Genomic DNA, 13556 nt, shown 5'->3' with positions numbered 1-13556 from the left:
ATTTTTTTCTCGAAAATGCGTAGAATTCCGGGGGTATGTCTATTCACCAAAAATGATTGTAATTGATCCCCGCAACCGAACATACTTTTTCCAGAACGATTTGAAATTTTTCTTTTTCGCCGAAAAATTTAGGCACCTAATTAGATTTTTGGTAAAGAATTTTTTTTTTGAAAGTACGTAGGATTTCGGGGGTATGTGCAATGATAAAAAATGATTATAATTGACTCCCGCAATCGAAAATAATTTTTCCAGAAAGATTTCAAACTTTTTTTTCTCGTCGTAAAATTTCACACGTTTTCGAATTTTTTTTTAGAAACTGGGTGGGATTTCGGGGGTATGTCTATTCACCAAAAATGATTGTAATTGATCCCCGCAATCGAACATAATTTTTCCAGAACGATTTGAAATTTTTCTTTTTCGCCGAAAAATTTAGGCACCTAATTAGATTTTTGGTAAAGAATTTTTTTTTTGAAAGTACGTAGGATTTCGGGGGTATGTGCAACGATAAAAAATGATTATAATTGACTCCCGCAACCGAAAATAATTTTTCCAGAAAGATTTGAAACTTTTTTTTCTCGTCGTAAAATTTCACACGTTCTCGAATTTTTTTTTAGAAACTGGGTGGGATTTCGGGGGTATGTTAATTCATCAAAAATGATTGTAATTAACCCCCGCATCTGAAAATAATTTTTCCAGAACGATTTGAAATTTTTCTTTTTCGCCGAAATATTTAGGCGCCTAATTAGATTTTCGGTAAAGAATTTTTTTCTCGAAAGTGCGTAGGATTTCGTGGGTATGTGCAATGACCAAAAATGATTGTAATTGACCCCCGCAACCGAAAATAATTTTTCCAGAACGATTTGAAATTTTTGGAATTAATTGTTAATAACTTTTTAACGAAGCTTCTATCAACACATTGGTATTCTTGATTTTCGTCATTATTTTGGCCTTTAGAATCCCCCATTAAAATTTTTCCCAGGGGTGGCCGAACACCCTGTATTTGTTTAACATTTGCTTTCGCTTGAATGCTTTTGTCTGTTGAATTAGCTACTTATCGGATTTCATATATTTTTATTTTCAAGCGTTGAAAACTCAAGAGACACGAATAAGAGTTTTTTTTATAGAAAATCTTGATTTTCGTGCAAAACCTGCAAAAAGTGTTAGCACAGGGACTGCTCAGAAATGATTTTGAAAGGTTTGGAAGTAGATATAATGGCGTAAATAATATTCAGGATTGTGATATCCCGTTAAATTTGATAGTGACATTCTGATTATAGATACTATTAAAACTAGAAGAGGTCAAGGAAGGGGTAAACGAAAAATCGAAAATAAAAATTCTAGATTTCGAGGATTCGAGAATCCCAATCCTGGGAATAATAAATAGAAATAGAAATATTACAGTTTTCACGATTGCACCTATACCTCATATTACATTTCTATGGAGCGTGCATAGATAATATTAAATTAACTCTAAGCTTATGTTGGTTAACGCTGGTTTATAGTGAAGAGCAACATTTCAACTTTTATACATGTAAAATATTCCCTCGTTGTTGTTTCTTTGAGATAGAAACTTCATGTCTAGTATCGAAATCTCATATAAAATGATAAATAATAAATAATTCTATACATAATGACTATTCGGAAACATTGAAATAACAATATCATTATACCGGCTGCAGCAGTCTTTTCTATGGTAAAAGATATTGATCACAAGAAATACACCAGTCGGTGTAGCTGTGAAACAGCGGTTAGAGGAAGGTTTAGTTGGGAGAATAGAAACACCCGCTTAAAGCAGCAGTCTAGTTTACAAAGAGTAAATTTAGGGCCTTTTTGTGTATCAATTTTTAAAGAAATTTACGCGCGTTGAATACTTGTATAAATCTTTTCAAGCATTTACATATTAATGAACTGAAAAATAGTATAATTGGATCGTTATTTTTGCTTGTAAGACTAATTCAAGCTACTATTGTCTGTTTTGCAGTCCACAAAAGTGTTTAATGGTATAACAAGCTTGAAACAAAAATAAAGTTCAAACTTGTTGCATCAGAACCAGAGTGATATTATAAGAGCTTGAAAAAGATACATCGCTGGTTGGATTAAACTAAATTTAGTTTCTGTTTCTTTCGACAGACATTTGTAATAACCTACGGATTGACCTGGTAGAATCGGTACGACAATTCGAAAGTAAATTTTTCAGAGGAAATTGAACAGTTAAATTTCCAAACGTTCAAATAGGGCGTGATATGAAAATTATCGTTTCATTGCGGCGTTTTTTCTTTTTTTTTTATTGCAACTTTGCCCTGGATGCTTCCACCAGTCAGATACAAAGGACCCCCTGAAAAGACCGATGGTCGACGCAAAAATTTGTACCATTTTATGGTCATACAATAGATACTTACTTATTTGGCTACTGCAAGTTATTTTAAATTGCACGTTTGAAGAACATTTTGATCGCCAATGTGTTAAATCTAACCCAAACTTAACAGGTTGACTGCCATAGTGGTCACAGGTAAAACGTTTCCACCGAACGAACCCTATTAAATAAAGTTACAGTCTTCGAAAATGCTGTAAAACAATAATTTATCTGGGTGATCCTACGGATCAAGTCAGATCCTACAACACCAAAACCAATAAGTAAATCGAATTTGAAACGATAATCAAGGACACTCTTTAACATGGAAACTGGCGCGCCACCCAACGTGTTAATATTTAATTTACTTTTCTGATTACCCAGCAAAATACATTCCTAATTTCCATTCAGCGTATCCGTTTAACAGCGTATCATTATCTCTATAACTCTGTTCTAAAGATAGCGTATTTTCAACTATTGCGTCCCCTCCGCTAACAATGACCGTGCATCCGTAATTAGCGCGGCCAGGTTGTTTTCCCCAGGGTGGCGCATAGTGGCAACGAGCCTCGTGAAAATATGCTAAGCGGCAAGTTCGTTCTTTCGGTACAAAAGGGATCGCGAATGAAATTACAATGCTTGCTGAAAGTCTGTGAAAACGATCGCGCGGATAAAAAGGTCCCGACAAACGGGTCTGGCGATCGAAACTCTCTAGCAAAGAAAATCACGAGCACGGGGGAGGATCTCTCTCGCGAGCACGGGGAAATCCGTGAAACAAAGATGATCAAAGCGAAGAGCTTCGACGAACAGAATCACGGCGAATGCCTCGGAGTGGATGGCTGAATGTGTCGGGGAACATCGGTGTCTCCGTCGTGCGAAGGCTCTTTCAGTGTTTCCATCGTCTCGATGGGTCTTCCAGAGATCTTTTCGAGACGAAACCGCAAAAGGAGTCGCGTCGATACGTTTCTTCGCCAGCAAGGGAATCCTTTCTCCTCGGAGAACTACTGGGTTTGTGGTCAGGGTCATGGTCACCGTGGTCAGGATGCCAAAGTGGTCCTATGCCAGGAGGCATGTTGATGCTGGTGCTGGTGCTGATGCTGGTGTTGATGCTGATGTTGTTGCTGTTGCTGGTGGCTGTACTGCTGTTGCTGCCTCTTCTGGCTGTAAACCAACAACAAAATGACGGAATTAGCGTTTCATCTACGACTGAATCTTTGCTCCAGGTTCAAATCCCCCCTCCCCTTCCCCCTCCAACATAAAACGAATTCAAATGTTGTTAAGAATCTATGAAATTTTAATTACAGATTCTCATGTCCATTTTAGAGGTGGTCATAAGACATCTTGAATTTTTCTGGCAAACTTTGACGTATACTCAATATTTTTACAAATTTTGTACCATTCTTTTGTAATTTAACACTGAGCAATTCTCTCATGAAATTTTTGCAGAAACTAAGTACACGTGAACTTGATCATACTTTATGACTCGTTGCCAAGAAACGAAATCATCTGTTTGGGCAAGCATTGTTGGCAACTGGATCATCCAAAGCAAGCCGTCAAAGAAAAACGTCCAATTTTAGCCAACCGAAAGGGCGTTGTTTTTCATCGCAACGCTAGACCGCACACTTCGATGCAGACACAACAGAAACTAAAAGAGTTCAAGTGGAAGCTCCTTGCGTTTCCACCATTCTCTTTAGACCCTGCTACAACTGATTATTGCCTACTTCGATCCGCACAAAGTAATTTAAATAGACAAAAATTTTCGAAAAATTCCGAATAACCACATAAATCTATTTTTTAAATAACGAATCGACTAGTTTCTATAATAAAGATACAAGAATGATATAACAAACAAAACAAATGCAAACGAAAGGTGATTTTCCTTTCTAGGTTATACTATCCGAGATTTCAAGGTCATCGATGATTTTTTAAGGTATTCTTAGTAGTGTAATATTATAGTCAACAAAAAAAGAAATGTGACCTTCAGATCACCTTCGCAGGATTTATTTTTTTAAATAATAATTTAACTTATAGAAGCAATTTATATGCATATCCAGAGTGTGTAAATATGTATACATTATGTATACAGGATGTTCGGCCAGCCCTGTGAAAAATTTTAATGGGAAATTCTAGAGGCCAAAATAAGACGAAAATCAAGAATACCAATTTGTTGATGGAGGCTTCGTTAAAAAGCTATTAACAATTAAATTCAACAATTTCAAATCATTTTGGAAAAATTATTTTCGGTTGCGGAGTTCAATTACAATTATTTCTGGTGAATAGACATACCCCCGAAATCCTACCCACTTTCTAGAAAAAAATTGGAGAAGGTGTGAAATTTTACGACGAAAAAAAGAAATTTCAAATCATTCTGGAAAAATTATTTTCGGTTGCGGGGGTCAATTATAATCATTTTTGGTCATGTCACATACCTCCGAAATCCTACGCACTTTCTAGAAAAAAATTCGAGAAGGTGTGAAATTTTACGACGAGAAAAAAAAATTTCAAATCTTTCTGTAAAAATTATTTTCGGTTGCGGGGGTCAATTACAATCATTTTTGGTGAATGCACATACCCCCGAAATCCTGTGCATTTTCGAGAAAAAAATTCATTACGGGCGGAACTTTAAATGTTAACAACTTTTTAACGAAGTCTCCATCAATAAATTGGTATTCTTGATTTTCGTCTTATTTTGGCCTTTAGAATCTCCCATTCAAATTTTTCCCTGGGGCGGCTGAACATACTTGAATATACTTGAAAATTCGGAAAATTTTAAAAATTGTGTTCTTTTTGTAATACGATCTCAACCTATGTATTCACCAGTATACTATTCATGGCATTGTCTTAGTCAATATATTTACTAAAAATTCCCCAATGAAATTGATTGTAAAGTGGTATAATAATAAAAAAAAAATTTGGAACACAAAATCATTCGTTCGTGAGGAATATCGGTTTGGGGGGGTGAAATCATCCCTTGAAAGAATGCAAATGTTTCTTTGTCGTGGAATATTTTCGGAACGGTAGAGCTGCGTTTACATTAGACAATTTTGGTCCGAACAACCGAGTCGATCGTCCTGAAATCGATCAAAGGTGCCCGTGTAAACGCTATGTCAATCAAGTTGAAACGACTTTTAATCGTTCAACCAGAAATTGCACATTCGGCTATTTTTGGTTGCACGGACCGGTGGTTTCAGCCGCAGTTAATCGTATAAATTCGTTTGAATGTCAGTTGACTGTAACAGTGCAAAAATCGCGAACAAAGTAAATTGGAATGTCGGAAATATTAACAAATTAATTGAATTATATCAAGCATGCGATCGTATAAAAATAGTAAGAAAACAACTGTACAAAATATTATAGAGAAAATGCAGTCAAGAAGTTCAACGATCCTTATTTTTAAATGAATAAATTAAATCAAAGTTAAATAAAATTATAAACTCATGCATAAATTGGATACACTTTAAATACGAAAGAGTTCTGTAAGAAAGTTATCTAATTTATTAAATTTGCATTTAAATATTAACTTTCATACGCGAGGTGTTTTAATAATACTAATGCATAGTCGATAGGTACAGCAACACCGATAGTTATAATCTGATAAATTGGCTAAGGCGAGTAACTACAGACCTCTTTCATTATTAAATGTCATGTCGAAGTTATTCGAGAGAATTATCATTACAAAATTGTCGTCTCTTGTCGTTAATATTATCTGGAACATTATTCATGGATGGTCTGTGGTTACTAACCAATCTTTATTTTCCTTCTATGTTTCATCTGCTCTCGAACAGCGTTATCAATTATGTATGCTACCATACACATCGATTTTATGTAAGCGTTCGATATTGTTAACCAATGACAGGATAAAGAACCATGCAGCTAGAGTGAGTTATGAAATTAAGAAGTAAATAGTTTAGATTTTTTAAATTATTAGCATATACGATGAATTCTATGAGAAAAAATTAAACAAGGTATTCTTTTGTTAGTATTTAGTAAAAGTACAAAATTCGTCCACTTTCGTTTATCTATATACATATGTACATTTAATTGTATAAATTAAATTTAAAATGAAACCCATCAAATCTTTCGCAAAAACATCTTATTTATTCAATTAAAATTTTATCTCGATTTATTGGATTTTATTTAAAACTAACCTCTACTCTACTTTGTCAAAGTATGAACAGAACTTAAAAGAAAGAAATGCATTTATCATATTTGCGTATACTTCGTATTTCTCAGTGATTGAAGGTTTAAAATGAAAGGAGCACTAAATATCATAAAAATACAAGCTTGAGTTATCGATGAATAATAATATGGCTTCGCGCGTCGGAAAGGTTCATCGTAATTCCTGCATTCAAAGTTAAAGAGCATAGGTTGTCAGTACTCTGGTGTCTAAAGCGCATTTTGTTCTTTATCTTCTGAAACTTCTATATTTTATAAATTTTATCGCAAAATACTAATAAAGGAAGATAACTTTTAATACCATCGATCATTTTTACTCAATTTGTCTATACAAAATCTATACTGCATTTAAGAGATGATTTCATTATGGCAATCGTAGTAACGATTAGCTTTAACTAATATAAGTCAAGGTTAGGTTAACAACAGAACATAGCCGTACCTAACCTTCGTATCCAAACGTATACCTTTCATTAATAATTTTTTCTTTTACACAATTCTAATCTCTTAATGTTTTTAAGTTTGGTATAATAAAGACGTATTATTATTATTATTATTACTGTGGTACGAACGAAGTGATTTACTTTCTTACAATGTTTAAAAATTGTCTGAACCTCCGACTTGTCCTACTCTTAAAGTTTGTCGAAGTTCTTTGGATTATTGTATCGTAATTGTATTGTAATGTATTGAAATATAAACTTTGCCCGTTTATGAGAATTAATTCCATTGTACGAAGACGTTTCAAGTGGCACGTTCACATCGAACACATAAATATTCTTTCGCTGTGCGGAAACGATCAGAGTTTCTATTCGACGTACAATAACGTACAGAATTCGAGAATATTAATACACATACATATGTATTAAACGTACAGGTTATTTCCCACTCACAAGTTCTAAGAACAACGCGATGAGTTAAAAAATTATTCATACCTCGTGACCTTTTGACTTCAGATAATTTGAACACTCCAGACAATAACACGAGATACATATTAAAGTGGTATTCTGATCTAGAACGTCAATTTTGGGTAGCCCATTTTATATCAGTTTTAGAACATATGTTCATTACTGTTAGAGATATATGTAATGCTTTTTCTCCTGTATCTGTGTTTGTGTCTGTAAAAGGAGTGGATGTGTGGTGCCATCTAGGAAGCTTATAAAAGGGTTGGGATAGAGGAAAGGGGAACCCCAGTTTTCAAAGAGAGTGTGAGAATGCATGGCAGAGAGTAAAAGTGTTAAAATAAAAGTATACTGTATCTGTATAAAATAGTCTATAATATTAAAACTAAATACAGTATAAAGTTCAATTATAAATCTAGTCTTGTTATTGGCCAAAGAAACAACATATACACATTACATTGTTATAAACTAAAAATAATGAGAATCACGGTACACTAGGGTGAATATGCAAAAAAAAGTGATAGTTATAAAGGAACCACGAACCCACAGATTAATTTCAAAATTGCAATAATCTCGTTCATCATATTTCACATCGTACAATTTCTCCAAAGTATTTAAAAAAAAATCTTATCGTAAAATTGCTTCTAAATTCCAGTTACGGAAGAGTTAATTACGGCGATTGGTTAGAAATAATTCAATAGAAACAAAGAGGAACAAGATGCTTTTGTTTTCGGCGTTCACAAACATCGTGAAACGACAATAATGGTTTCAAAGCTTCGAAGAATTAACAATCAACGCACGAGTTGGCGTCGCGACCGTGCGTCAGTTATAACAATAATGCTTCGTGAAGTTTCACGGGCCATGATATCGACGTAAATGAGATTACGCCGGTGAATCGTAATTGCATCGAAATGCAAATTAACCCGGGCTCTGCAATAGCCGGTAATTACACGACTCCGCGATTCGGATTTTTTCGTCGTCCCCTCGTTTCCACGGTATATCGTGGATAACGAGACACGGTGGCGTTCATTTTGCCGAGGATTAAAGCTGGTCTTTTTTTTTCCACCGGTATTAACGACTGGATAAATCTGTCATCGCGTCCGTACGTCGCATGTTCCGTTTCTCCTAACCGAATTATTTTCATATCTCGGCCGCGGGACTGATCCAGCCGTGTCGTACAAAATAACCCAACAAGACCGAAATCTCTTCTTTTTCTCTGTAATCGAATCGTTTTAACTGAAACCAGGATCTATCCGCGGCTGAAAAAGCTGGACAAAAATGAAAGAAAAAGTGTTTCAAATATTATTTGAAATTGTTGTATTTATTACAATATTCCACGTGATAAAATACTTCCTACACACTCGATCTCGTTCGCGCGTTTCTTCGTTCATCTCATGGACGCTACTGTTTTCGCCCACGCTATCTTTTTCTCCGCTCTCACGCGCTCAGTCTCAGTGATGCCAACCCTTGCACCGCACCTTTTCCTAATACACCATTCGCTCGTGCCAACATAGAAATTGCACACGCTCAACAGAAATAATGGATACTAGACGAATAAAATAGTATTTCAATTGGTAGGTGATATTATAGTAAGGTGAGTTGTTTTTTGTCGACTAACACTGGGCAACAGCAAATACGTAATTTAAGTAGCTAACTTTAGTCCCGATTTTGATTCTAATTATGAAAATGAAAGTTAAATTAATTATTTGTTCTAGTTCTTTTGATATTTAAAAAGAAGATGAAGTTGATATTTTCATTGATTTTCGAGAAAATACTTTGGGGGAAGAAAGATTGTCTTTAAAGTTGTTTTAGGTTATAAATAAAGAAGTATATACGTTATTGAGTTATTATTAGAGTGAGAGATTCCCTAGAATAAACCACTGATGCCAACACGACAGATACAGTTCTTTATTTATGTTATTGTTCCACATAGATAAAAATATTAATTTAAAATTTATTTATGCCCATTATCGTAATTAAAAAATACTTGTATCCATAGTTGCTCATCCAGCAATGTATTTATTTATTAATATAGTTTATAAGTAAATATCCTGTAGCATGTAAAGTGATTGCTATGACAGGAGCCACTTCGATAGTCCTGCAATTATTGATTGTAAAGAATATTGGCTCAGGTTGGTATTATACTATACGTCAAAACGGGCCGTACGATGCGTTATTTAGATTTTTATCGCTTGTTCTTTTTACAAATTCAAGGGTATATTCAGTGTCTTTTATTAAACGATAATCGATATTGTATATAGTAATAATTTGTAATAATTTTAATAGATTTTCTAAGATTTAAAGACTTTAAAGTGGTCTTTAATTAACACGTACATTTAAATTTTGTATAATGTAATTACTAAGTTCGAGTTAAAATAACCTTATATAATAATTAAATTTTCCCTCGTCGTGAAATGGTTAATTAAATTACATTAATGTTCGTTCTAAGATCCAATTAACATTATGACCACGCCTACTTCTCATAATCTGTTACACGTATAATATGACTTTATGACTGTACCACGATAACATTCGTCATCTTTCCTTTGAAGAAGGAAACTCGTACGAGATTTAACACTAGAACTACCGAAATGGTCAAAATGACCCATTTGTAATTTCTAATAGTGACAAATTTTCTCGATTGAATTTTTGCAAACTTACAGTGGTTCTCTATCAGAAAACGAATATCCATTTATTTCCATTGTATTATACATTTCTTCAAATATCTATCGTTTTAATTCCCTTGATAGAAATAAATACACCTTAAGTGTCGGTCGTTCTAGTGTTAAACATATTTCAACGCGCTGATCATATTTTGCGTTCCATTCTCGTAAGTTTCACGGATCGCGAAACCACTCGATTATGTAACAAGGCTGTTACCTTAAGTATCCTAATTTACTTAAAGTACAGGTTGTATGAAAATTGCACGTAAAAAGCGTGTAAAACCAGAACGGTACGACGCAAAATAAGAGCCTGTACCACCTACCGAAGAGGATCGTCCGGTTTGGGAAATATAACGACAAATTATGTCGTTCGGTGTTGCTTAAAACACGTTCCCTCTAGTGACCAAAACTCATTTCCACCATAAAAAAATATTTCTCTTCTTAAGACATAAACAGATAAAAAATTTTTTTTATATCTCTAATAGATATTATAACGATGTTTGTAACATATTTTAAGGCGTGTGAGAAACGTTTCATCTTATTGTTGACGCTGTAGCAAATAAACAAATATAACTGAATTTTATTTATCCTTGCATCTTTATTTATTCTGTTGATTCAGTAGAGTTTTAGTTTACTCAGAACCACTAAATGAAAAATTTTAATGGGGGATTCTAGAGGCCAAAATAAGACAAAAATCGAGAATACCAATTTGTTGATGGAGGCTTCGTTAAAAAGTTATTAACAATTAAATTCAAAAATTTCAAATTGTTCTAAAAAAATTATTTTCGGTTGCGAGGGCCAATTATAATCATTTTTGGTCATGCTACATACCTCCGAAATCCTACGCATTTTCAAGAAAAAAATTCGAGAAGGTGTGAAATTTTTTGACGGAAAAAAAATTTCAAATCGTTCTGGAAAAATTATTTTCGGTTGAGGGGGCCAATTACAATCATTTTTGGTGAATAGACATGCCCCCGAAATCCTGTGCATTTTCTAAAAAAAAATTCAGAACGGGCGGAACTTTAAACGTTAATAACTTTTTAACAAAACCTTCATCAACAAATTGGTATTCTTGATTTTCGTCTTATTTTGGCCTCTAGAATCCCCCATTAAAATTTTCCCCAGGAGTAGCCGAACACTCTGTATACATCTGAGTCGAAATCGTCTAAAAATTGTATAATTAAAAACGTGGTTAGAATTTTATGTATAACATACATTCCTTCAGCGGTGATCTAATGCATCAAACGACTGTTTTATGTTCTTTTACGGAACACCTCTGAGGATACTCGTTACGGCCCTTTTGATGTCTGGAATGTCGTCATAACGATTTCCTTTCGTGGTTATTTCACTTTGTTTTCGAATCGTAATGAAAATACCGCGTCTCATCATTAGTAACAGTGAGTGTACGTCTGCTTAGCAAAGCTTAATGCACCTGGACGAGTAATTTATAATCGCATAATCTGAAGATCACGAGCATTTAAATCTACACCCTGGTACGTTCCAAAACTAAGAGGTTATGTTCGAGAATGATCAGCCCTTTACATCGTAGATTATTGTGAAAAGATATTTAAACCGTCGGTTATTTCGATGTAATCAATATAGAATTTGGTTATTCGTAACCAAAAACAATTTCCACCAGCGACAACGATTACTGGTAACCTAAAAAACTGAATACAAGTTTATAGAATAAATAAACTCGTGGTGTTCTTACAGAAACGTTGTCCATCATACGTCACAAACGATGTATTCTTACCTATTGAACCATCATCGAGATTGTTCGCGATATTTTCACCGGTTCCGAAGATATCAACTCGTAACTGGTTCCGTGACTTATACCGCGTAACTGCTTATGACTTTTAATGCCCGTGAAAGAAATTCACGACGAGCGCGTCGTCGGTAATTTATGTAACTAACGAATACGCGGGATCGCGACTGAAATAAAGATGGCTGCCTCTGCCGCGGAGACTTAATATCTGGATTCCTTTTTCTCTTTCGAGCTGGTATATGCGTCAGTTATGAAATATGAACTCCCGATCGCAGGCACGCCAGAGCTCGGGGTTTTTCATTCGACATAAATGACTCCCTGTCGAGTGATTCGATCGCGAGAAGGAACAATTATTACGGGGCTGAACAATATTTCGCATCGTCGGGCCGTTTCTCTGCGTGCTCCCTTGAAAGTCTCGTGTCTCATTAAATCGGCAACAAATCAATACCGATATTAGAATGATTCGAAGGTTGCTGCTTTTTCGGAACCAGCGTTTAAAATGGAGGAAATGAAAAACTTGTACTGTCGGGTCGCCATGACCTTCGTTACGACGTATCGCTTGGAAGCTTTCTGTTTTATAATTGCATTTCACAGTTTGCCCCTTTGTTCGGAGTAACTTGGACAGTATGGGAGCGTCGAATCGATTGCTTGCAAAGACGATGAACAAATGTGGCTGTTTAGTCATTTAATGGATGATTCTACGAAATTAAGTCTGAAGTTTTTTTATTTTCGACAAAGAAGGTATTGTAATCGAGAAAATTTTTTTGAAGAATCTGTGATCGAGTTTTAATTATTAAACACAAATATATGCTTTTTGGACGGGTGTATATACGTCTGTTAAATATAATTGCGTCTAAACGACTGATTTCGATGAAACTTTATATTTAAGTTTTGTATAACATATGCAAATCGTTTCAGTTTTTAAATAAAATATTCAAGCATGTTTCAATAAAATTGTCTCTTCTTTCCCTACTTTTTTAAATTCTGAAGTCTCTAGTACAAAACATTTCGTTATAAAATAGGAACAAATAAAAGTTTATTAACATATCTTCAATCGTATAGGGTCGACGATGTTGAAATAAAAAATAAGATGATAAGCATAACTGAAATATTCGTATTTGTTAATTTATCAATGTGACAGTTTAAGGAGGGGGAAAATGAAAAGAATGACGTAATGTACACAAAGAAATAACTTATATATATATATTTTTTTCTCTACTCACAGAAATAAGTCGATTATTTCTGTCCCGAGACGAATGAATTCTGGTTGACTGTGCGTCAGACGGTTAAATGACGAAGACTTCGAGTCGTCTGTGGCTTATTACAGACCGAAGCGCGCCATTTTAGAAGACATACAAATAAATTTCTTAACCTTCGACCGGCGGGCATTAAATCATCGCTCGTTTCTTATTCTACAGATTCACATTAGAGTTTTTCTCTCGATTATTAACCAGATTAAATTTTCTATTCAACACGAATTTCATTGCAGAACTGTCACGGTAAATTTCGTTAAAAAATAAATAATAATTTTGTAAAATTTCTGACGGTAGATGATTGAAAATTTTAAAATTCGAAGTTGCGTGAATTTTTAAATAGTGAATTATTAATTATTTTTGCGGAATAACAATATAAATTAAACGATACTTTATCGTCAAATTTTTATACAGAATACATTCGCATAGCACCACGGCCAACGCAGTTGCCAAATT

At 34.4% G+C, this 13556-nt stretch overlaps 1 protein-coding gene across 1 annotated transcript in view; it reads right to left on the bottom strand.

The window, feature by feature from the left end:
* Nucleotides 1–914: 914 nt before the first annotated feature.
* The window catches only part of LOC122400865, a 52704-nt gene continuing 40062 nt past the window's right edge, over nt 915–13556 (bottom strand). The window contains exon 3 of the mRNA XM_043402589.1: nt 915–3508. Within this exon, the coding sequence (XP_043258524.1) occupies nt 3385–3508 (124 nt within the window). The 3' untranslated portion in view covers nt 915–3384. The remainder of the gene's footprint in view (nt 3509–13556) is intronic.

The sequence above is a fragment of the Colletes gigas genome, unplaced genomic scaffold (assembly GCF_013123115.1).
Source record: "Colletes gigas isolate AHSC1104 unplaced genomic scaffold, ASM1312311v1 Colletes_gigas_Sc00020, whole genome shotgun sequence".
In the NCBI taxonomy this organism is placed as follows: domain Eukaryota; kingdom Metazoa; phylum Arthropoda; class Insecta; order Hymenoptera; family Colletidae; genus Colletes; species Colletes gigas.
Note: the sequence above shows the minus strand (reverse complement) of the source record. Positions and strands in the feature narration are given on the sequence as shown.